The sequence below is a fragment of the Pelodiscus sinensis genome, chromosome 24, assembly GCF_049634645.1.
Source record: "Pelodiscus sinensis isolate JC-2024 chromosome 24, ASM4963464v1, whole genome shotgun sequence".
In the NCBI taxonomy this organism is placed as follows: domain Eukaryota; kingdom Metazoa; phylum Chordata; order Testudines; family Trionychidae; genus Pelodiscus; species Pelodiscus sinensis.
The window spans coordinates 23,481,130-23,504,924 of record NC_134734.1 but is presented as its reverse complement, the minus strand read 5'-3'; the positions used below and the strand labels follow the sequence as shown (position 1 = coordinate 23,504,924).

The window sequence follows — 23,795 nt, the reverse complement described above, 5'->3', positions numbered from 1 at the left end:
CAAGCCAGGTGCCCCGTCTGCCTGGGGCAGTGAGGCTGCGTGGCCGGGCCCTTGTGCTCGCTGTGCCCCAAACCGCTTTCCTTCCCCCCAAACCTTTGGGACCCGCGGGGGGTGAGAAGCTGAAACCCGACTGGCCCTGTTCACCGGGGGACCAAAATACCCAACCCTCGGGCAGCCCCTTCGGAGTCCCTGTACTACCTGCTCCCCCGCTCCGGCCTGTCAGCAACAGGCTGTCTGCCTGCCGGAGAGCCTGGAACCCGGTGGGGCTTGGGCTCCAGGGTGTTGAGACAGCCCTGCAAAAGCTCCCTCCGGGAGAGTTTCCGGCGGGCTGGCTCCCTGGGCGCTGCCGGGGGAGCGGGGAGCTGTGGTGGGGAGCAGTAGCTCTTTGGAGTCGGCAGGTTCTAGTCCTGGAACTCAGCAAGTTTCATTTTCCAGAGCAATTCTTTGCTGACTAGCGTCCTGCTCGGGGTGGCTGGGCATGCAGCTTCCTTGGATCACTAAGTGGACGTGCTGGGGGTGACGTGCAGCCAGGCCTCACCCCGCTGGCACAGCTCCCAGGAGGGGAGAAGCTGTTACTGGCTGAGCAGGCAAAGCGCTAGAGAGACCAGGCGGGCGGGGTGATGGCCGGGGACCCCTGCGGCTGCCCAGGAAAGCTACCGACAGCCGGCCGTGGAGCTCGCGAGCGCTGCTGAGGGTGGAGATGGAACGGCCTGCGAGGGGAAATGGCAGGGGCCGGAGCCAGTGGGGCCAGGACACAGAGATCTGCCCCAGGAGGGGGGTCGACTCTGGCTGAGGCCTGGGGGAAGAGGGAGCAGCCCGCTCACCTGAGGCTGGTGGAGCAGCAGGGAGCTGAGGCCGGGGTATAGTCCGGGACCAGCCGCGTCCGTCCCTGCTCCGCGGGCCTGGCAGGAGCCGTGGGGGTGTCAGGGAAGCGGTGGAGGCGGCTGCTGGAGTTGGGAGCTGGAGGCCGCGGCGAGCTGCGCGTGGCTCCTGTTGGCGGAAGCTGCTGTAGCCTTTCAGCTTGATGAAAGGCCCCGCGGAGCTGCCGCCTGGCGCGGGCGTGTTTTATCCCGCCAGGTGCTGCCTGGCGGGGAGCCCGATCACAGGGCTGGTGCAGGGCCCCGCTCTCCGGCACGGCCTGACATTTAACAGCACCAATTAACATTCACGTCCAAGACTCAGCAAACTGCTTCCTAATCACCCCACCCCCGCCACATGGAGGGGGGGCAGGCTGCTCTCTGACACCTTGGCTGCTTGCGGGTGGGAAGGCCCTTCCTTCGCCCAGAACGTGGGGCCCAAGGGTCTGGGTTCCACTGGGACCTGCCGTCGGGGTCGCGTGAGAGCCCCGGGCAGGGTGGGCGGCCTTGCTTGGCTCGCCGGGGGGGGGGACGGGGACACACAGCATCCCTGGTCAGCCAGAGCCTTGTGCTCTGCGTGCGAGACCCTGGCCGGGGCGGCGTTTGCCGTGGCTGGTGTGCGAGCGCCGGGGGCGGGCCCTGTGTTTCGCTAGCCCAGACCGCCACAGGGGAGGGGCCGAGCGCTAAATAGGTCTCAGCCTGAACTCCCCTTTCCTGTGTGGGCGGGGGCGGAATTGGGGTGCGCTGCTTTGGGCCCCAGGGCTGTCGATCCAGCCCCTTTCCCCGCTGTCAGGAGAATGGGACTAGCCCAGGCACCCGATTAAGGGTGCAGGCCTGGGGGAGCACGGGGCTGAGCAGGGCCGAGAGCTTGGGGGGGGCAGTGGCCAGACCAGGCCTGAGGGGAAGGGAGTCTGGCTGCCCTCCCTGGGGATCCAGCGTAGTCACCCCTCTGCCAGCTTCCCCCGCGGGTGCTTCCCTTCTGTACCGATTCCCAAGGGGGCTACTGAGCATTTGGAGCCCGGGGCAGGGGCCTTCTGCGTCCGTCAGTTCCTGGGGCTGCTCATCCGGGGTCCTGTTGTCTCTGCAGAGTTACCGGGACCTGGCCTTGGTGAGCCGCGACGGCATGAACATCGTCCTCAGCAAGATCAACCAGATTCTCATGGAGAAGTACTTGAAGCTGCAGGACGTCTGCCGGACGCAGGTGAGGGGGCCGCCTCGGAGCGGAGCCTGACAGCAGGGAGGGGGCTGCAGCCCGAGGGGACGGGGACCCCGCGCCCGGGGGGTGCCGACGCAGCAAGGGGACGTGGAGGAGAGAGCAGCATCCGTCTCCGCCCACCCCACGCGGCTGCTGACTCCCTCTGAGATGCCACCTGCTGCCCCTGGGGTAGGGCTGGGCTGGACCTGCGCTGCGGGGGCGGAGTGGGGCGTGGCAGCCAAGTCCCCTCTCACGCTGGCCCTGCCCTGCTCTAGCTGGTGTGGCTGCTGCGGGAGCTGGTGAAGAGCGGCGTGCTCGGGGCGGATGGCGTCTGCATGACCTTCATGAAGCAGATCGCAGGTGAGGCCGCCCTGGCTCGGTTCCTGCAGCAGGAGAGACCGGCCCCCGTCCTGCCGCCCTGCCCCACGGCCCCGCCCTGCAGCAGGAGATACCGGCCCCCGGCCCACGGTGCTGCCCCACGGCCCCGCCCCACGGCCCGGCCCCGCCCCGCAGCAGGAGAGACCGGCCCCCGTCCCGCCGCCCTGCCCCACGGCCCCGCCCCACGGCCCGGCCCCGCCCCGCAGCAGGAGAGACCGGCCCCCGTCCCGCCGCCCTGCCCTACGGCCCCGCCCCATGGCCCGGCCCCGCCCCGCAGCAGGAGAGACCGGCCCCCGCAGCCGCGGCCCCCGCGGCCGCGGCCCCCGCCCCGCAGCCGCGGCCGCGGCCCCCGCCCCGCAGCCGCGGCCCCCGCCCCGCGGCCCTGCCCCATGGCCCCGCCCCACAGCAGGAGAGACCGGCCCCCGTCCCGCCACGCTGCCCCACGGCCCCGCCCCGCAGCAGGAGATACCGGCCCCCGGCGCTGCCCCACAGCCCCGCCCCACGGCCCGGCCCCGCCCCGCAGCAGGAGAGACCGGCCCCCGCCCCGCAGCCACGGCCCCGCCCCGCGGCCCTGCCCCATGGCCCCGCCCCACAGCAGGAGAGACCGGCCCCCGTCCCGCCACGCTGCCCCACGGCCCCGCCCTGCAGCAGGAGAGACCGGCCCCTGCCCCGTGGCCCCGCCCCGCAGCAGGAGGCTGGCATCCCCAAGGCAGCTGGAGCCCGTGGCCGCCGTGCTCGGGGCCTGAGTGTGGCTCGGAGCTTTGCCCAAGCCAAGGCGGCTCTGGGCTTGCCGTGGAGGCAGCTGGCGCCCAGCTCTCAGAGCCTCGCTCGGTGGGAGTGGCGCGTTTCGGCGACTGGCTGAACCTGGCCCCGGCCCTGGGCGGGGCTATGGGGCGACTGGAACCGGTGGGATTGCTGTCTAGGCCCCGGCATCCTCCCTGGGAGGGTTCCCCTCGGGTTGGGCCAGCGAGCAGTGTGAGGTTAGGCCGCTCAGTGGCCCTGCAGCCTCTGGAACAGGCAGTGGGGCTGTGGATTCCTCAGCGCATCAGCGTCTTCCCTGAGCCCGGCCTAGCCCCAGCTCTGCCGTGTGGGCGGCTGAGGAGCAGCCGGACTCGCCTGCGCAGGGCCTGACGTGGGGTGGTAACTCCTTAGCTCCCCCGGGTTCTTGGTGTAGAGAGCCCCTGGGCCGCCCCGAGCAGTCTCCTGGCACCTACGTCCATGGAGCAGGAACTCGCGTCTCGTCATAAAACTTGACATTTAATTGTTATTGCCAACATGGGACGTGGGGCCGCCCCGGGGAGATGGAACCCCCCCCTCCATAGCCAGGACGTCTGGGAAAAGCCGGGTTGGCAGGGCGGATGCTGAGCGAACCAGCCACCCCCCTCCTCCCCGATGGGCACGGTACCAGCCGTGGTGTCGTTCAGCAACCCCTGGCGATGCTGCCCCGAGGCTCCCTGTGCAGGGCCCCATTCCACACGGGTGCTGCTGTTTGTGCTGCCATGGTGGGTGTGAGCGCAGTGCAGTGGCGTGCGGGGTGCCTCGCACGTCTGGATTTCCAAATGCCTGAGTCCAGCCCCGACAGCCACGGGCTGCAGCTTCATGCTGGTCACTTGCTGGCAGCCTTGCTGAGAGGGGACGTGGAGATAGCTGGGGAAAATGTCAGGGAGAAAGGGGCAGTTGGTAGGAAGGACTTTCCCTCACAGGTCGTGGAAAACTGATAAGGGAAGCTAAGGGACACGAGGAGAAAGCTGTGGCCTCTGAGTTAAGGACCATACGGAGTTCTTGAAATCTATTCGGACCCAGAGAATCCCCGTCACGGTGTTGCTGTTTTCCTAGATGGAGTGGTAGATTATCAGTAATAATCCGGACGAGGCAGACGTGATCAGGAAATATTCCTGTTCTGAGTAGGGAAGAAGTGAGCGAGACTTGCCCTGTGTGGTACTGCTGCTCTTGCCAGTCTGTTAACGCCTCTGGCTGGTAGTAGCCAGAAGCCACTAGTTAGGCATTTTTAAATCCGCACGTGAGGTAACTGCACCCAGGAGCTTGGAGAGAGCAGGCCAAGGAGCTTGCTGGACTGTTAACGTTGATTTTCAATTGGGCTTGGCCCGTTGGGGGGGCTCCAGAAGTCGGGAAGAAAGCAAACGTTATGGCACTTTGAAAGGCTGGCGAATGGGGAGAGCCAGCTAATTACAGGCTTCGCAGCCTGACCTCGGCCTCAGAGCAGGACACACGACGGCGGGGCTCAGCAAAGGGCAGACAACCGGCCTGGGAGCAGAGACTTGACGCGCTGAGGCTGCGTAGGTCCCCGAAGGGCAGGCTGGGGGGCGCTTCGGTCGAGAAGTGCCCGTGGGAGGGGCCCGTTAATGGGAGGACGCTGAACCATGGCTGGCGGCTGGAAAGGGGAGCCAGACACGTGCAGACCGGACTGAAGCATAAATGTTTTCTCAGGGAGGGTGACTGACCGTTGGGCCATGCTGCCGCGTGTGTGGCGGGTTCTCCAGCGTGTTTCAGAAAGCTCTGCTCCAGGGATCGTCTGGGGAAGCCCCTAGCCCCGTTAGCTAGGAAGTGGGCTGCTCACCGGGCTCTTCCAGCCTAGGGAGCCAGAGGCGGCTTGGCAGTCCTGTTGGGGCCCTGGCTGAGGGGCTGAGCGCTTTGCCGGCCTTCGTTTGGCTCTGGGTTTTCTCACCCTGAGAAGTGACTTGCCCAAGTTCGTGAGGCGACTCGGTGGCAGAGCTGGGAATAGAAGCCAGTGACCTAGGCCCCTGCTCCACTCACTGCACTACAGCTGTGATCTGCCGACTGCATTCTCCAAAGTGTCTGCTCTCTCCTCCACCTCTCCCCTGAATCCCACATCTCTTCCGCTCGGGCTCTGCCAGGAAGGTCGCTGCAGAGTGCGTGGCCCTGGGACGGACCGTTCTAGGAACACAGCCCCCACGACGGAAAACGAGGGTGGTCCCCGGCGTGTTCCTGGGAACACGCTGCACCCGTGCCTGGAAGCAGCCAGGTGCCTCGGCGGCGGGCGGGATGGGCCCGATGTGCAGCTTGCCTCTGGACGGGGAGGGGATCACTAATTGTCGCGCCGGGGCTGAGCCGGGGATGGCGGGAATGGAACGGACACCCCAGACGATTACGTCGAGCCGCGTGAGTAGTGTTCTGCTCCCTGTCGTGCCCTTGCAGGTGGGGACGTGACGGCGAAGAACATCTGGCTGGCAGAGAACGTCCTTGAGATACTGACTGAGCAAAGGTACGGCGCGGCGAGGGCGCAGGCTGGCCTGCCGCGAGGGGAGCAGGAGAGCTCCCTGCGTGCGCGGGGCGGGGCGGCGCACTGGGGATCTGGTCAAAGCATAATGTGGCTTTGTCTTGTGTCCATGGCAGGGCGTGGGCCTTGCTCTCCTACCACGGCAGCCAGCGTGTGCCCTGGTGGGGCGCCTCGCGGGGGCTCCTTGGCCCAGCTGGCCGTCAGCTCTTGTGCAGTTAGTAAGGGAGCTGGCGGAGCCGTGCGGGGCCAGCCCATCCCCTCGTCGGCTTGGAGTCCTGTGCCTGGCGGGTCACAGGAAGCTGATATCCCAGAATGCTCCTGGCCGGTTGCGCTGCCCGGACGCCTCCCCCTGACACAATGGGGCAGAACAGCCAGCACTTCCGAGAAACCTTTTCCTGCTGACCTTCCCGAGCCGCGCTGGAGGGTGTTCCTCTTCCCGGAGAGCCTGAGCTCCGTGCGCTTCCTCCCGCTCGGCCGGGGCTGCAGCCTGCTGTGGCTTGTGGTGGATGGGCTGTGGGGTGGCCGGGGCCCTTGTGGGCAGAGCGGTGGCTAAGGGAGGCCAGGCAGCCTGGGTGGGAGGGCAGCCCACAGGGTTACAGTGCCTGCTGGCCTGGCGAGCCACCTTTTCCTGGCCTGCCCCGCAGTGCCCCCTAGTGCCTCTGCGCTGGAGCTGTGCTGGCACTGGCCGCCCAGGCTGCGAGGTTGGCTGTGGCCTGGAGAACAGCTGGGAGTTCTCAGTCCGCATGTTTGTTGCCCTAATGGGGGATTTCCCTCCTGCTGATGCACCCCCATTGCAGCCGTGCATTGTCGCGTCCCTCCGCAGCTGCGCCCCCGTCCCGCTGCTCCGGTGTGGGCCCCGGCCAGTCCCTGTCCCAGGCCCGGCTGCTGCTCCGCTCCTGGGCGCCTCTTGCCAGATGATGTTGTGGTTTTGCTCATGAACAAATGACTCAAATGTTTTCCGAGGAAAAAGCAAACTCTCCCCTGCGATTCAAAGCCGCCTTTGGCCGGGATCTGCGGACGCCAGCCCAGCGCATTAAATCACGGAGGAGAGGAGCTTGTCGGGGCCACGAGGCGAGGCTAAGCCCCGGGTGGCGGCCTGGCTCGCTTTTCCAGAGCGCGCCCTGCAGCCGATTGGAGCGCCTGAGCTCTGGGGAGCGAGCCCGCAGGGAGCCGCCTGCAGAGCCTGGCTGGGATTTATGGCCTTGGATTATGGGGAAGCCAAGACTTTAATTAAACAGTGCATGGGAAGAGCAGATTGTGCTGCCGAGTGTCGGCTGCGTGGTTTAATTAAACGAGCCGCTCCGGAGCGGGGGCGGGCTTGGAGAGGAGGCTCGTTCGCCCGCTAGCGCTAATGGCCAAGCCATTGCTGCTGCCTTGGAAGGGTTTGGAAAAGCTCAGGTGCTCTGCCGGCCGCGTCCTGCCCCTCCTGACGGCGGTTTGCTGCTTGTGAGCATCGGGGGGCGAGGGGAGGGACCGGACCCGTCAGCCTGCGAGGGTTCATTCCCTCACGCGTCCAGGCCCTGCCCAGCTGGAACCTCAGCCCCACTGCCAGGCTAGCGCTGGGGCCGGGCGCAGCCGGCCTGGGAGAGCAGAGCTTGGCACTGCTTCCTGGGCACTGCCCCCCCTCCTCCTCCCAGTGATCTAGGGCAGCTGACTCGTTTGCCATGGAGCCATTGTCTGTCAGTCACGCTAACGGCCCCAGCTCTGGCCTCTTCCCAGTGGCTGGCAGCAGCTCATGGCTGGGCAGCGTCCCTGCCAGCAGGCTTGGCAGCGGGCCGGGGCCGGCGGGCTGCAACGGCAGGAAGGTGGCGCTTTGGCACCTGGAGCCCGTGACCGTGTTTGAGGGAGCAAAGGTCGATCCTGAAACCCCTCTGGAGCCGGGGGGGGGTGCTGGGGCAGCGCCCAGGCAGGGTGGCCAAAGGCACGAGCTAGATGGGCCGCAAGCTAGTCAGCTGCTGGCCTGGCTCCTCAGAAGGCAAGTGCTGCTGGAAACAGCTGGCTTGGGTCCCCGCCAGCCTGGCAGGGGCTGCCCCAGGCCGGGCTGGCCCCGTGTGCGCATCCTTCTGCTTGTGACACTGGGCGCTGGCAGCAGAGGCCTGTGTGCTCTGCCGGTGCCGCCGCCTCTGGGGCAGGGCTGGTCCCTGCTGTGCTCTCCCGGTGTGTGGCCCAGACGGCTAAAGCCCTTCAAACGTGCAGATCCCACGGGCGTCGGGCCGGCATGCTCCGCCCTGTGGGGCCCCCCCGCCCGTGGTCCTTGAGGCAGCTCGCTCCGCCCTGTGTCCCCCCCTCCCGTGGGTGGCGCGCTGCTCTGTCTCCCTCCCCCCCGCCCATGGGCATTGGGGCAGCTCGCTCCGCCCTGTGTCCCCCCCTCCCGTGGGTGGCGCGCTGCTCTGTCTCCCTCCCCCCCGCCCATGGGCATTGGGGCAGCTCGCTCCGCCCTGTGTCCCCCCCCTCCCGTGGGTGGCGCGCTGCTCTGTCTCCCTCCCCCCCGCCCATGGGCATTGGGGCAGCTCGCTCCGCCCTGTGTCTCCCCCCTCCCGTGGGTGGCGCGCTGCTCTGTCTCCCTCCCCCCCGCCCATGGGCATTGGGGCAGCGAGCTTTGCCCTGTGGGGCGCCCCCCCCCGGGGTGTGCTCGACGGCTCATTTTTGTGGCTCTAGAAGCAGCTGTGGAGACAGTCTGTGTCCAGCCCCTCTGCCTGGTGCCCACTCTGCAGCCTTGTGCAGCTCCCCAGCGGCAGCCGCTTCGGCCCTTCTCCAGCACCCTGCTTCTTGCTCGGCCGTCTCGCCGCCTCCCGTTTCCCTAAGCTCTGCCCCTTCTCTTCCTTCTCTCAGCCCGGTGCGGTGGGCCTGGGGCTTGTGCGCTGGCGTGGCGCTGGTGTCCCTCGGTGCCGGGCGAGACCGGCTGGGCACTGAACGTGGCACTGGTCTCTGGACCCGCCCTGGTTCCCCTTGTCACTGCAGACTGCTACCCTGCGGGCTGTCACGGGTGCGGGCCTTGACACGGGCACAGGAAACCCCCTCCCTGAGAGCTGGCAGGAGCCGCCGGGGGGGCAGCACTGGGTGGGTGAGGGCATGGGCGAAGGGGGCAGCGTGATGGGGCCAGGAGCAGGAGGAGGGACAGATGCTCTGCCCCTAGCCTGTGGCTGTCTGAGCGTCGGGCAGTGCCATGCGGGGAGAAACGCCCGGTGGCTTGCCAAAGGCTGGCTGTGCTCAGTCCCTCGGCGGGCACGCAGCCGGCTCTGCTGCGGGTCCGAAGCCGGCATCCCTGCGCGGCGAGTGCTTCCTCGGCCAGGCTCCCGCTGGGGTCCGAAGCCGGCAGCCCTGCGCGGCGAGTGCTCCCTCGGCCAGGCTCCCGCTGGGGGTCCGAAGCCGGCAGCCCTGCGCAGCGAGTGCTTCCTCGGCCAGGCTCCCGCTGGGGGTCCAAAGCCGGCATCCCTGCGCGGCGAGTGCTTCCTCGGCCAGGCTCCCGCTGGGGGTCCAAAGCCGGCATCCCTGCGCGGCGAGTGCTTCCTCGGCCAGGCTCCCGCTGGGGTCCAAAGCCGGCAGCCCTGCGCGGCGAGTGCTTCCTCGGCCAGGCTCCCGCTGGGGTCCGAAGCCGGCAGCCCTGCACGGCGAGTGCTTCCTCGGCCAGGCTCCCGCTGGGGGTCCGAAGCCGGCATCCCTGCGCGGCGAGTGCTTCCTCGGCCAGGCTCCCGCTGGGGGTCCAAAGCCGGCATCCCTGCGCGGCGAGTGCTTCCTCGGCCAGGCTCCCGCTGGGGGTCCAAAGCCGGCATCCCTGCGCGGCGAGTGCTTCCTCGGCCAGGCTCCCGCTGGGGTCCAAAGCCGGCAGCCCTGCGCGGCGAGTGCTTCCTCGGCCAGGCTCCCGCTGGGGTCCGAAGCCGGCAGCCCTGCACGGCGAGTGCTTCCTCGGCCAGGCTCCCGCTGGGGTCCGAAGCCGGCAGCCCTGCGCGGCGAGTGCTTCCTCGGCCAGGCTCCCGCTGGGGGTCCGAAGCCGGCATCCCTGCGCGGCGAGTGCTTCCTCGGCCAGGCTCCCGCTGGGGTCCGAAGCCGGCAGCCCTGCGCGGCGAGTGCTTCCTCGGCCAGGCTCCCGCTGCAGGTCCGAAGCCGGCAGCCCTGCGCGGCGAGTGCTTCCTCGGCCAGGCTCCCGCTGGGGGTCCGAAGCCAGCATCCCTGCGCGGCGAGTGCTTCCTCGGCCAGGCTCCCGCTGGGGTCCGAAGCCGGCAGCCCTGCGCGGCGAGTGCTTCCTCGGCCAGGCTCCCGCTGGGGGTCCGAAGCCGGCAGCCCTGCGCGGCGAGTGCTTCCTCGGCCAGGCTCCCGCTGGGGTCCGAAGCCGGCATCCCTGCGCGGCGGGTGCTCCCTCGGCCAGGCTCCCGCTGGGGTCCGAAGCCGGCAGCCCTGCGCGGCGAGTGCTTCCTCGGCCAGGCTCCCGCTGGGGTCCGAAGCCGGCAGCCCTGCGCGGCGAGTGCTTCCTCGGCCAGGCTCCCGCTGGGGGTCCGAAGCCGGCATCCCTGCGCGGCGAGTGCTTCCTCGGCCAGGCTCCCGCTGGGGGTCCGAAGCCGGCAGCCCTGCGCGGCGAGTGCTTCCTCGGCCAGGCTCCCGCTGGGGTCCGAAGCCGGCATCCCTGCGCGGCGAGTGCTTCCTCGGCCAGGCTCCCGCTGGGGCTCATGGGAGCCGGCATCCCTGCGCAGCGAGTGCTTCCTCGGCCAGGCTCCCGCTGGGGGTCCGAAGCCGGCATCCCTGCGCGGCGAGTGCTTCCTCGGCCAGGCTCCCGCTGGGGGTCCGAAGCCGGCAGCCCTGCGCGGCGAGTGCTTCCTCGGCCAGGCTCCCGCTGGGGCTCATGGGAGCCGGCAGCCCTGCGCAGCGAGTGCTTCCTCGGCCAGGCTCCCGCTGGGGGTCCGAAGCCGGCATCCCTGCGCGGCGAGTGCTTCCTCGGCCAGGCTCCCGCTGGGGGTCCGAAGCCGGCATCCCTGCGTGGCGAGTGCTTCCTCGGCCAGGCTCCCGCTGGGGGTCCGAAGCCGGCATCCCTGCGCGGCGAGTGCTTCCTCGGCCAGGCTCCCGCTGGGGGTCCGAAGCCGGCATCCCTGCGCAGCGAGTGCTTCCTCGGCCAGGCTCCCGCTGGGGTCCGAAGCCGGCATCCCTGCGCGGCGAGTGCTTCCTCGGCCAGACTCCCGCTGGGGGTCCGAAGCCGGCATCCGTGCGCGGCGAGTGCTTCCTCGGCCAGGCTCCCGCTGGGGTCCGAAGCCGGCAGCCCTGCGCGGCGAGTGCTTCCTCGGCCAGGCTCCCGCTGGGGGTCCAAAGCCGGCATCCCTGCGCGGCGAGTGCTTCCTCGGCCAGGCTCCCGCTGGGGGTCCGAAGCCGGCATCCCTGCGCGGCGAGTGCTTCCTCGGCCAGGCTCCCGCTGGGGGTCCAAAGCCGGCAGCCCTGCGCAGCGAGTGCTTCCTCGGCCAGGCTCCCGCTGGGGTCCGAAGCCGGCAGCCCTGCGCGGCGAGTGCTTCCTCGGCCAGGCTCCCGCTGGGGGTCCGAAGCCGGCATCCCTGCGCGGCGAGTGCTTCCTCGGCCAGGCTCCCGCTGGGGTCCAAAGCTGGCAGCCCTGCGCGGCGAGTGCTTCCTCGGCCAGGCTCCCGCTGGGGGTCCCAAGCCGGCATCCCTGCGCGGCGAGTGCTTCCTCGGCCAGGCTCCCGCTGGGGTCCAAAGCTGGCAGCCCTGCGCGGCGAGTGCTTCCTCGGCCAGGCTCCCGCTGGGGGTCCCAAGCCGGCAGCCCTGCGCGGCGAGTGCTTCCTCGGCCAGGCTCCCGCTGCGGGTCTGAAGCCGGCAGCCCTGCGCGGCGAGTGCTTCCTCGGCCAGGCCCCCGCTGGGGGTCCCAAGCCGGCAGCCCTGCGCGGCGAGTGCTTCCTCGGCCAGGCCCCCGCTGGGGGTCCCAAGCCGGCAGCCCTGCGCGGCGAGTGCTTCCTCGGCCAGGCTCCCGCTGGGGCTCGTGGGAGCCGGATTTGACAGGCCCGGGCCATTGGCAGCTACCAGTGGGAGGTGCCCAGCCCTTGCCACGGCCTGGGCACGCCGCGCATCCTGCTCCCCTCAGGGCAGGCATGGTGTGGGGTCAGGACCGGTGTGAGCCAGCGGGAGCCGCTTCCTCCCATGTCTCGCAGGGTTAGTGCCAGCGGCGCGGGGGCTTGGCTGGAGGGGAGTGGTGCTGGCTCACGGGGCTGCCCCTGCCTGTCCCCAGAGAGTGGGTCGTGAAGAGCAGTATCCTGATCGCCATGGCGGTGTACACCTACCTGCGGCTCATCGTGGACCATCACGGCACCTCGCAGCTCCAGGCCCTGCGCCAGAAGGAGGTGGACTTCTGCATCTCCCTGCTCCGGGAGCGGGTGAGCCAGCCCGGGGCGCGTGGGGGCGAGGGAAGACCTGTGTGTGGTCCTGCTGGGACCCGAGCTCTGCCTGTCGGGTACAGCCGGGGCAGTGGCTGGGGAGCAGGGCGTGGCACCCGCAGCTGCTCTGAACTGGGGGCCGTGGGCTCTGCGCCCGGCCGGCCTTGCTGGGACCCTGCCCGTTGGTTGGTGTGCTCGGGACAGCTGGCTTGTGGGGCTAGTCCTTTGGGGGCTTTGTCCCATGCCGGGCCCGGTCCCTGCCCCCTGCTCCAGCAGCTCCAGCGCATCATGGCCCCGCGTCCTCCGACCGTAAGAGCACGCTCGATGGGCACGCAGCCGGCGGCGGGGGGCTCGGTGGCCCGCTCTAGAAGCCACAGGCCCCGCAGCTTGGCACAAGAGGCTGGGGGACTCGGGGGTCCACAGTGCTGCTGGCGCACAGGGCTCTCCGCAGCAGGTCGGGGTCAGCCTGCTGCCCCTTCGCCGGAGCCTTCAGCATCAGACCCTGAGCTGCAGAGCCTGTCGCTGCGGTGGAGATAAATCCCGAGATTTACGGCCCCCTTGTTCATCTGAGAGCCAGTGGCCTTCCCGCCTGCCAGCCGGCCTCCTCAGAACCTGCCCGCGCGGCGAGGGTGTTGTGCAGAGTGACTCACGCGGAGCCGCTCCCCGGGAAGAACTGAGTGTTCCCGGCCCCCTCCCCGGAGCCGGCAAACAATCCAGCATCTCTCCTCTCCTTGCCCAAGTTCATGGACTGCTTCATGATTGGCCGGGACCTGGTGCGGCTGCTGCAGAACGTTGCCAGGATACCGGAGTTTGAGCAGCTCTGGAAGGACGTTATCCACAATCCGCAGGCGCTGAGCGCCCAGTTCACAGGTAGGCGGCACCCGGCGGGCGGCTCGGCGGCCTCACCCGGGCCCCCAGAGCCGGCACGCACCTCTGGGCTGCACGGAGCCAGGCACAGCCCACCGCAGCGGGGCATGGCCGGCAGTCCGGGATGGAAAAGTCCCGTTACGTGGTGAACAGCGTTTACCTGGTGAGCCAGTTGGGGGGGGGGGGGTCCAGCCCCCGCTGGCGTACCGGAGCCGGTAACCCTGGCCCGTTGACCATTCACGTCCCCGCAGGGAGAGCGGGCCGTGGGCTGCAGAGCGCTGCGGGAGAGTCCCCGGCGCAGGAGCTGGATATCCTGGTTCCCGCCCGCAGATCCCTCATGCTTGGGGCGCGGCGAAGCTGGAGCAGCTGTGATGGCCCAGTGTGCGCTCCGGCACGAGGATCCCCCGCCCCGCCCCCCTTACAGGCCGTTCATGAGTCCAGCTCCGGCAGAGCCCCTCTGGGTCGTTCTTGAGCCCGGTTGCACTGCCCTGCCTGCTGCCTCCTTGGCGAAGGAGCTGGGGTGCGCCGGAGCCTGTGCCCACGTGGCTTTCCTAGGCCCGGATGTGCCGCCAGGGCCTGGCGCCGTGTGGGCTCTGTGCTGTCGTCCAGGCAGCTTTCCTCGTGTAGGGGAGGCAGGCAGGCACCCGGCAAGCAGGGGCACTGCTGGGTTCGGCTCCCTTTGCCGAGAGCCCCACGGAACGGCTGAGCTCGGCAGGCCCCCAGGAAGGCCCGTGGGGAGCGAGGGCAGCGGCGGCTGCTGGGGGTCTCCCCCTGGCGAGCGGGGCCTGAGCTTGCTGGGCCTTAGCCTGTCTACATCGCCCTGCTGCGGCCTGCAGCCCTGGAAGGAGCCTGTGGGAGGCAGCCGACCTGGCGCCTGGCCCTGGGGGCGTGTTAATGGCACTTGAAAGAGCCCTTCTCACCCAGCCCTCGCTGAGCCTCTGCCGGGGCTGGGGACCCCTGCCGCTCCTGTTGCCCTGGCTGTGGGGGCTGGGACAGGTCCTGCCCTGCGCGCTCGTCCAGCCTTAGAGCGTAGCCTGGCCCCCGCCAGGGCTCCCGGCTGCACGCTGGGCCCACTGCGCTCGAGCCCTCGTGCTGCAGCCCCCAGTGGGCAGCTGGTTCCATTTCTGTCCCTTCCCCAGACCCCACAGCTGGTGCCTCATGCGGCCAGGCCGGAAGGTCCCCCCGGATCTTGCTCCCGCAGTCTGCCTGTGCGGAGTGGGGTTGTGCGGTGCCGTGAGCCCGGCCTAGACGCCTGCCGGGCCGCAATTCCCCCAGCGACCGGCCGCACGCCAGCCAGCGCTCGGCTCTGCCTGTCCGCCGCCCGGACGCGGGCGGGATTTCGGGGGCCGTAGACCTGGTGTAGGAACGCCAGCGGAGCTGTACGTCTGTCCCGTCCCGCCGCGGCTGCTGGCGTCCCCGCTTCCCTTTCTCAGGCCTTGCCTGGCCTCCCGGCGCACAGGCGGCTTCATCACCGCCGATGCTCGCTCTCCTGCAGCCAAGCCAGAGAGGGGCTGGGCCCCGAGGCAGCCCCGCTGGCCAGGCCACCTGTGGGTGGGGGCCACACTCACAGCGCACGGCTGGCGGAGAATGCCCTGGGGCTGCCCTGGGCGCCTCGCTGCGGTGGGGGCTGGGCTGAGACCGTGCTCGTGAGCGGGGCCGAGGGTGGGACGTCGGGAGGGAGCTAGCCTGCCACAGCCCAGACCGGCCTCGGGCGGGATCCCAGCTCTGGGGGCAGCATGGCTAGTGGTTAGCGCAGGCGCCTCAGCGGCTCTCCGTCTCTTCCGGAAGCCTGGTGCCCGTGCAGGCAGGAGGGTCGGGGGACGCGGGACTGACCTCTGAGCCTTTCCTCTTCCCAGGTGTCCTGCAGCTCCTCCAGCTGAGAACTTCGCGCAAGTTCCTGGCCTGCCGCCTCACCCCGGACATGGAGACCAAGCTGCTCTTCATGACGTCCCGGGTACCCGCTTTGCTCCTCCCGCGGGGCCCAGAGGGCGCAATGGGGCGGGGGGCTCCTGAGCTCTAGCGGGGGGCAGCCTGTCCCCTCCGCCCTCCTCCAGTGCTGAACGGGGACAGCCGGGGGTGGGGCCTTCCCCCATCGGTGGCTCTGGACACACAGGCCTCTGGCAATCCCCAGAGCTGTGCCAGGGCTTTGTGCCTCGGCCGGGGGACGGGCCTGAGAGTGAGATTGGCCTGGTCTGGGTTTGACCGTGGCCGGTCGCCAGGGGCTTGCTGAGCCGGCCCCGCTGGGATCAGCAGAGCGGGGGAAGTGCCCCCGTGGCAGGAGAGCCGTGGCCCAGCTGATGTGCTCATCGACCGCCCCAGGGATCTGGACTCGCTCTCGTTGACTCCCTGCAGCTGCTCTGGGTTCACACTAGTGTCCCCAAGAACAGGAGTTGGGCCAGTGCTAAGAGGGGGGCTTCCCGCGGAGTGTTTGCTGGGGCTGGGTGGGTTAGTGGCTTTTCCTGGGCCAGCCCTGTGGTGCTGGGGAGGAGCGCCCGGGCGTCTGCGCAGCTGGGGATCTCTGCCACGGGAGGGCGTGGAAGCTGGAGTCGGGCGTGCTCTCCCCTCTAGCCGTGTGCCCGGAGGGAGGGAAGGCCGGCCGGAGCTGAGCGGCGAGCCCGAGGCACTGTGCAAAGGCCGGCGTTGGGCTGCGGAGCTCTGCTCCAGAGGGGGCGCCGCGGTTTCTCTGCGGGCGAGCCGAGCTCTGCCATGCCGGGGGGGCAGGGCCGGTGCCGGGAGCAGCCTTTGTGTGTGCAGGCAGCAGGGCGGGCTCGCTCCTCGCGCGGCGGCCGCTTGCTGGGGGAGGAAATGAACCTTGGAGGGCCGAGGGCCGGGCCTGGTCCCAGCGGGCACGGGGAGCTGGGGTCTGTCCAGGCGGCTGAGAGCTGGTTCTCAGGGACTGGGGGTTGGCTGTGGCAGTGAGTCGCTGCAGCCCCTGGCGCCGGGGGCTCCGTGGCCCAGCCTGTCTCTCCCCTGCCCCGCCAGGTGCGCTTCGGCCAGCAGAAGCGGTACCAGGACTGGTTCCAGCGGCAGTACCTGTCCACCCCCGACAGCCAGTCCCTGCGCTGCGACCTCATCCGCTACATCTGCGGTGTGGTGCATCCCTCCAACGAGGTGCTGAGCTCCGACATCCTCCCCCGCTGGGCCATCATCGGCTGGCTGCTCACCACCTGCACGGTACGCCCCCGCGTGGCTCCTCCCCAGCCCCCGCGTGGGGCTGACGCAGCCTTGGCCCCCGCCGGGCCTGCCAGCGCACACCTCGCTCGGAGGAGCAGTTCACCCATCGGGGCCATCTGCGGGGGCCTGGCTGGGGCTGAGCGTGGGGTGGGAGCCGGAGCGAGGAGGCCTGGGATTCCGGATCCCGGTTGTGCCACGGAACCGCCATGCGCCATCGGCGAGTCGCCCGCTCCGCCCTGCTCGTGCGTCGGGGCTCTGCCTGTGGCCCAGCGGGGGCATGAGCCCTCCCTTGCCTCCGCCGCTGGCTGTTCACGTAAACCCAGCATGGGCCAGGGGCTGCCGGACGGAGGGGAGACGGAGGCCTGGGAACCCGGGAGCTGTGGGGGCTGCCTTGCTGCGGAGCCGCGGCGAGGGGCAGGCTTCAGGAGCGCCTCGCAGCCCGTCGGGTGCAGCTGGGCTCGCCGGCGGGAGTGGGGCTCTCCTGGCGCTGGCTGAAGGCGGCTGTAGAGCAGGCAGGTGCCTGCAGGATTCCCGGAGACCCCAGGCCTGACCTGCAGCGTCGGGACGGAACAGCCGCCCTGGCCCCCGGCCCGTGTAGCAGCTGCCGACGGAGCCAGTCACCTCCAGTGCTTCCCAGGCCTGACCCCTCCCGCCCGTAGGCCTGCTGGGACCCCCGCGCCCAGCCGGCGGCGTTCAGAGCCGGGCCCGAGGCTGGCTCTGCCCCCTTCCGCTCAACCACGGCCCGGGCGGGGGGACGCTGCTGCCGTCCTGATCTCAGGGTTCTCTCCCCCAGTCCAACGTCGCTGCCTCCAACGCCAAGCTGGCCTTGTTCTACGACTGGCTCTTCTTCAGCCCCGAGAAGGACAACATCATGAACATCGGTACCGTGCGCCCCGCGCCCGTGTGTTCTCAGCCCCCTCCTGGAGCGCCAGGCAGCCCCGGGGGTCCCATCCCCAGTGCGGTGGGAAGGCTGGCTCCCCAGTGTGTGGCCCAGGCCCCGGGAGCCAGGAGGTGACAGCGCAGATAGCGCCTGAAGCCTGGTCTCTCGGCTGGGGCTTGGCAGGCGCTCCCCTAGGCTCTGTGGCTGGGCCGGAGCGCGGGGGCCTGGCCGACCCCACTGCCGCCCAGCCCAGCCCCTGGGTGGGGGCTCAGGGCACTGATGGGCCCCTTCCCTGGGCCTGGCTAGGCCCAAAGCCCCCGCTGTGGGGTGGGCCGCGAGGGGTACGGAGCCCCGTCTGCCGGCGTCTCCCAGCGGTGTGAGGCGGTGGCTGACCAGGCCTCTGCTCCTGCTTTCCAGAGCCGGCCATTCTGGTGATGAATCACTCCATGAAGCCGCACCCTGCCATCACGGCCACGCTGCTGGACTTCATGTGCCGGGTGAGCTGCACCCACAGCCCCGGGAGCTTAACGCGCTCAGGCCGGGTTCCCCCGGGACACTGGGGCGGGGCGGCCTGGGGAGCTCTGCGGGCAGCGGGTTGCTGCTTGGCCCTCGCAGCAGGTGGCAAAGGAGAGCGGCGGGGGAGGGTGGGCGGGCTGGAGGGCTCGGTCCAGAGACCCTCGGAGCGGCCGTTCTCTCCGGTCCCCGCGGCGGGAGGTTCCCTGATGCGCCCGGGCGCTGTCGCGGTTCCCAGGGCTCCCCGAGGGCCGTGGCCGCGCTGTGAGCTGGCGCTGCCGATCGCTGCCTTAGCGCGGGCCAGCGGGTTTGCGTTTCGCCCTGGGCGTGCGGCTCCCGGCAGCAGGGCGCCGGCACTAACGGTTTTCTCCTCCCCTCGCAGATCATCCCCAACTTCTACCCGCCCCTGGAGGCGCACGTCCGGCAAGGCGTGTCCAACTCCCTCACCCATATCGTGGAGAAGCGGGTCCTGGCGTAAGCAGGCTCTGGGGTCGCGCTGTCGCCCTGGCCCAGCCCAAGCGCCTGGCGGCTCGTGCGGGGCCGGGGATTTGTCCTGCCCGGGAGCGAGGGGCCTGAGAGCCTCCGCTCAGCCCAGGGCTGCCTTGGATGAGCTCCTGCTTCTCTGGGGAGCACGAGTGTCAGAGCCTCCCAGTCTGGGGATCTCTGCTCCCGTCCCTGGGCGCGGGGCGGACAGCCACGGCTCCTCGGGGCGGGTGGGGCTCTCCTGCTGCCGGGTTCCAGCTGCTGCCTACGGCAGGAAAGGGGCATCCGGGCTGCAGCTCCCGCGGCAGAGTGGTCCGTGGTTTGAGGCCGGTGTGCCACGCCCTGCCCTGGGGGAGTGAGCCTGGAGCCTGGGCCGTGGCTCCTCTGCTGCGCCCCAGCAGCCAGTTTGCTGGCTCTGAGGGGGGCGGGCGGAGCTCAGTGCCAGGGCCTGCTGCTGCTAAGGGCCTTGCCGGGGGAGGGGAGCAGCCTGGAGCAGTGGGGGCCGTTCCCCGGGCTGGTCTCTTGGCTCCTGCCCTAAGTGGGGCCGTGGGGCCGCAGCCAGGCAGAAGTAGGGACCCTGGCACCGTCCCTCCCGTCCCCCGGGGGCGGATGGGGGTGGCCAGCAGCACATGCCCCTGGGACTGGGTTTTGGATCCCTGGCCCAGCCTGGCTGTGCTGGGCAGCATGGCTCACGTGCCGGGGCTCGCTCCTGGGCCCAGCACCTCACACCTGAGCGTGTCCCGGTGCCGGGTGCCCTGCGCCCCAGAAGCAGGGTGTGGGCGAAGTGCCGGGGCCGACCCATCCGTCTGCGCTCAGGCCTGGCCTGGCTCCGGGGCTGCCGCAGGGCCTGGAGCTCCTGCTTTGGGCTCCTTGGGGTCTGGGCGGGAAATGCATCTTGGCTTGGCTGTCTCCCCTCCCCACGCAGGCCCCTGGCCCCCCTGTTTGACAACCCCAAGCTGGACAAGGAGCTGCGTGCCATGCTGAGGGAGAAATTCCCCGAGTTCTGCAGCTCGCCCTCCCCGCCCATGGAAGGTAGAGAGCAGGGCCCTACTGGGGGGGGGCAGCGGTGGGTCCCGCGGGGGGTGGGGGGGGGTCACTGCCTTGCGGCTCGCCCCTCTTGCTGCTGCAGCCCCCTGCAGACTGGCCGCTCTCCGGTGTCTGGCTGGAGTTTCCAGAGGTGCTGCGCCCCCATGGGGCCCTTGGTGTTGGCGCCGCGCCCCGGGCTCCCCTCCCGCGAGCTGCGCGTGACGATGCCCCGCCCACGGAGCCCCTCGCGGCGAGTCAGTGACCCGATGCCCAAAATGCAGCATCTGCCCCGTGTCCTGCTGCGGAGGCTCTGCCTGGCGCCTCCTGGGCACTGCCGGCCAGGCCTGGGCGCGAGGTGCCGGCTCCTACCAAACGTCCGTGCCCTGCCCGGGTCCTGGAAGTGGGGCTGCGGGTCGGGCGCGCCCTGGGGGAGTGTGGCCGGGGGCTCTGCCCCGCTGCGGGTGGCCAGGCCCCCCCGGCCCACGCTGATGGCTCGGGCCTTCACTTCTGCAGTCAAAATCGAGGAGCCAGTTTCCATGGAGATGGAGAATCACATGTCGGACAAGGATGACAGTTGCTATGACAACGCCGAGGCGGCCTTCAGTGACGATGAAGAGGACTTGAATAGCAAAGGTGAGGAGGCCGTGGGCCGCCAGTCCCGCCTCCCAGGGCTGCCAGGTCCCCCCTCGCCTCCCTTCCCGCCGAGCCGGGCTCCCAGGGCCACGTGCTCCCAAGCAGCACATGGGCAGAGCTGCCCCTCGGGTGGGGGCCGGGGCGGGGGATCTGCCGCCTGGGCTCCTGCGGGCTCCGTTCTCGGGGCTTAGCCTCCCCGGGGGCCCCCAGCCCCTCGGAGATGCCCCCGGCCCATGGATACGCCCTGCTGCTCTGACTGGCTCTGGAGCCTCCCCTTGAAATGGGGCCCAGGGTAGGCTGAGCCGTGGGGTGCTGCTGTCTGGGACCCCAGAGGCCTGGACCTGGACTCTCCCTCCAGGGCTCGCCCACTCCCTGGGGATCTGGCCCTGGGCCATAGGGCTGGCCGGTCTGGAGGCCTGACGTGCTGTTCTCGGATGCTGCCTGGCTGCCACTGGCGGAACGGCTCTGAGTCTCCGGCGCTCTGGCGATGAGGGAGTAAAACGGGGCGGCCCGGCCGGCGAAGCAGCGGGCTGCGCGTGGCAGCGCTGTCCAGGTGCCGCAGGCTGGTGCCCTGCAGGGCGCTGGGCGGGCTGGCAGCTTGCTCGGGTGGGGAGACCCTCCCAGCTGGCAGCGCTCCGTCTCTGCTGTGGGCTGGGGCGAGTTGCTGAGCAGGGTGTGGGGGTGGAAGTGGGCTGGCGTCCCGCAGCTCCCCAGCCTGCGCCGGACCCCGGCAGCACCAGGCGTCTGGGGCTGGCTCGCTGGGCTGCCAGTGCCTTGGAACTCGGGAGCCGTGGTGTGACGCTTGGTGCCCCCGCCGCTGGCTCTGCCCTTTGGGCTTGCGGTGGGGGCAGCGGGGCTGAGCCTGGCTGGGTTTCTCCCGGCAGGGAAGAAGCGGGAGTTCCGGTTCCATCCCATCAAAGAAGCCATTGTGGAGGAGCCGGTGGACATCACGCCTTTCCTGGACCAGCTGGACGAGTCCTTGAAGGACAAAGTCCTGTTGCTGCAGAAGGGCAGGTGGGCTTGGCCGGGGGCTGTCCTTCGGGGCTCTTCCCGAGTCGCTGTCTGGGATGCCGGGCCGGGTCTGGGCGCCGCGGAGGGCGTCCGCTCAGAACCAGGGCTCCTTACAGCCCCAGACTGGAGACCTTCCCAAATACGCCCCCACCAGCCACACCGCGCGCTGCAGCTGCCAGTCTGGCCAGCAGGAAGCCTCACGAGCAAAACGCCCCAGCTCTCCCTGTGCCACAAACAGCCCCGGGCCTGCACACCGGTGAGGGGTTAGAGAACCCATCTCGCCTACCCGAACGGGTCCCAAAGAACCAGCCCCAGATCCCAGTCCATGTACGCTCCGGATCGTCCCCACAGAGTGCGCTGGGCCAGTCCTCGAGCATCGCACATCTAAAGGTGTATTCAGCGGAGGAGAGGGAGGTTAAGCAGAGCACGGTGCGTGCACCCGTCGCCCTCAATGCAGGCTCGCCACAGGGCTGGTACAAACGGCCGGCTTAGGATGTGCACCAGACTCCTATGTCAGGAGGGGTCGGCGACCCCCCCCCCCGGCTCTGTCCTCGCAAGGCTGCATCCGGGATCAGTAGTGAGATTGCAGACAAGATGGAACCCGCCTCATGGCACTTTATATCCCTCCCTGGTGTCTCCCACGCGGAGCGGGTCACGTGGCCCAGCGACCTGTCTCTGTTGCACATGCCAGCAGCCATTCTGCCCTGGCCAGTTGGCAGGTTCCCAGATGCGTCCCTCAGGTGCGTTGGCCTCCCCGGGGCCGTGCTAGTGAGCACAGCCGTTCACTGGCCATCCCTTCCTCACCGCAGGCAGTCCAGGTCCGCTGCTGTGTCAGGCGGAGAACACTCACAGCAGGGAGCCTGTGTCCATAACTCCCCTCCTGACACCACGCCAGGACAGGAGTAGCGCACGATCAGTAGGACATGAGCTTCCACTTGACGCCTCCCAGGGCCCCCTTTGTACCACCCCCACACACACACCCCCCCACACCCCCACACACACCCCCACCCCCCTTGCGCGGGCACAGCAGTGATCTGGCTGCTCCCCTTAAAATCCAATCATGTGACTGATGCCCCCAGGGATTCTGGCCAGGGCCAGGACCCGGACCAGCTGTGCAGGGAGAGGCTCCCCACGCTCTCCTGTGGGGCTTGGGCCCCGAGGGAGCCAGGCAGCGCCAGCCGGGCTGGGTTTTCTTCTGGAGGCAGCACTGGCCCCGCCCACACATCCCCACGGGCGCTGGAACCCCAGGCGGGCGGCGAAAGGCTCCAGTCCACGGCCCTCTGGGGGGTGGGGGGCTGCTTTTCCCTGGTTGGCCACTCGGGGTCTGTGCTGGGGCTCCGCGCCCAGGCCCTCGGCCCCCCTCTGACTGCCGCGCCCTGGGCGTTGGGTCTGTCTCCAGCCGGCTGGCGCGGCTCTGTGCTTCCTGGAGCCTGACCCAGCACTGGTCTCGCTGGCGGCGTGCAGCGCCACCCCTGGGTGCCCTCCCGCACGGCTCCGCCCCCTGCCCGGCCCCCGAATGCACGGGTCCTGCGCAGAGCCGGCTGGCCCAGTGCCCCTGCCTCCCCGGTGACTCCTGTTTTTGTGCTGCAGCGACACGGAAGCCCAGTGTGAGGTCATGCAGGAAATCGTGGATCAAGTCCTGGAGGTAGCTCCCAAACACGACACGATGCTCCCGCCTCAGGCTGTGACGTGGGGGTGGGGGGTGGGCCTTGGGGACGCCGTCTGCTCCAAGCCTTGCGTTCCCCTGGCCATGTGACTAAGCCAAGCCCTTTGGGGAGCGTGCTGCTCAGCGGGTGCCGGGCTGGGGGTGGCTACCGCGCATGGGAGGTGAGGGCAGGCAGCCCGGTGCCCAGATGCCATGGTGATGGGCGCGCTGGCAGTGCCCGGACAGGTCCCACTAGCTAGCGCCAGTGCCCCTGGGCGCGGAGCCAAGGGGCATCCTGGCGCGTTCGCTTATCTCGAGTGTCCAAGTGACGGATCCCCTGCTTTGATGGCGCTGGGCTCAGGGCACATGTCAGGGTGAGAGCCCGGAGGAGCTCCCAAGGGGCCGCAGCTGCGCTCTGCCGGCCGGGGCTGGGGCTGGCCGCTTGCCCGGGACCCAGTACATCCCCAGTGGGGCAGATTGCCCTCAGCACACCACCTGCGGGCCGCGCCTGTCCTGCTGCGCAAGGTCCCTCGTGCCGCTGCACGGCTCCGTCTGGCTGGGGGCGCAAGCAGCTGGACGTCCCAGCCACTAGTGCCTGGCAGAGACGTCTCGCCGCAACCAGCTCTGACAGCCGGCACCTGTCTCCGCCCCGGCGGCCCGATCCCGTCCCCGTAGCCAGGGCGCCCGCGCTGGGGGAAATCGGAGACGGGGCTTTGTCTCAGCCCTTCCTCTCTCCCCAGGACGACTTTGACTCGGAGCAGCTGTCCATCCTCGCCTCCTGCCTGCAGGAGCTCTTCAAGGCTCACTTCCGCGGGGAGGTCTTGCCGGAGGAGATCACGGAGGAGTATGTCTCCGGCTCGTCCTTCCCTGCTGGCGGCTGGGGTCTTCCCTCCGCAGCTTCCACAGGCCCCGGCTCGTGGAGCGGCGGGAACCCGGCTGGCCCCTGGCCCAGCACGCGGCGCCAGGGCGACAACGGGACCCTGTAGCCTGAGCCATACGTGGCAGCTAGCGCCATGCCACGGGCTCTGGGAGCCCACGTCTAAGTGCCCCCGTGGCCTGTCCTCATCTTGCCCCTGGTGGGAGGGAAGTGGCCACGAGCATCTCCCCTCTCTGCGGGGAGGGGGGGCTATCGCAGGGCTGCGTGTTGGCCCTGCCCCACGGGTGGTGCCGGCCGGCGGCTGACGCTGCGGTTCCCTCGCAGGTCTCTGGAGGAGTCGGTGGGGAAGCCGCTTTACCTGATATTTAGGTGAGTCTCTGGAGCTTGGCCTGACTCAGGGTCTCGTGTCGCCCGCGGCGCACTGAGCCCTGCGGCTGCTCGGGCCTAGCGGGGGTCCCCGGCGCAGGGCAGTGGCTGTGTGGCCCCTGCCGGCCCAAGGCCGGGCGCTGTTTGAAGTGATGGAGCCGGGTTCCTGGCTCGTGGAGCTGTGTCCCCATGGGGCGGGGGGAGCTTGCCGGACCCATCGTGTCTCCTCGGCCCATGGAGCTCGCTGAGAGCGGAGATCTCCCGCC

At 69.7% G+C, this 23,795-nt stretch overlaps 1 protein-coding gene across 1 annotated transcript in view; it reads left to right on the top strand.

Moving 5' to 3' along the window:
• The window catches only part of INTS3 (integrator complex subunit 3), a 58,429-nt gene that overhangs the window by 21,180 nt on the left and 13,454 nt on the right, over positions 1-23,795 (top strand). Inside the window, exons 4-19 of the mRNA XM_075907783.1 lie at positions 1,945-2,058; positions 2,328-2,412; positions 5,608-5,674; positions 11,910-12,054; positions 12,795-12,924; positions 14,778-14,875; positions 15,904-16,095; positions 16,889-16,976; positions 17,393-17,472; positions 17,871-17,962; positions 18,897-19,003; positions 19,511-19,630; positions 20,515-20,644; positions 22,232-22,286; positions 23,027-23,130; positions 23,488-23,532. Coding sequence (XP_075763898.1) covers positions 1,945-2,058; positions 2,328-2,412; positions 5,608-5,674; positions 11,910-12,054; positions 12,795-12,924; positions 14,778-14,875; positions 15,904-16,095; positions 16,889-16,976; positions 17,393-17,472; positions 17,871-17,962; positions 18,897-19,003; positions 19,511-19,630; positions 20,515-20,644; positions 22,232-22,286; positions 23,027-23,130; positions 23,488-23,532 — 1,652 coding nt within the window. The remainder of the gene's footprint in view (positions 1-1,944; positions 2,059-2,327; positions 2,413-5,607; positions 5,675-11,909; positions 12,055-12,794; positions 12,925-14,777; positions 14,876-15,903; positions 16,096-16,888; positions 16,977-17,392; positions 17,473-17,870; positions 17,963-18,896; positions 19,004-19,510; positions 19,631-20,514; positions 20,645-22,231; positions 22,287-23,026; positions 23,131-23,487; positions 23,533-23,795) is intronic.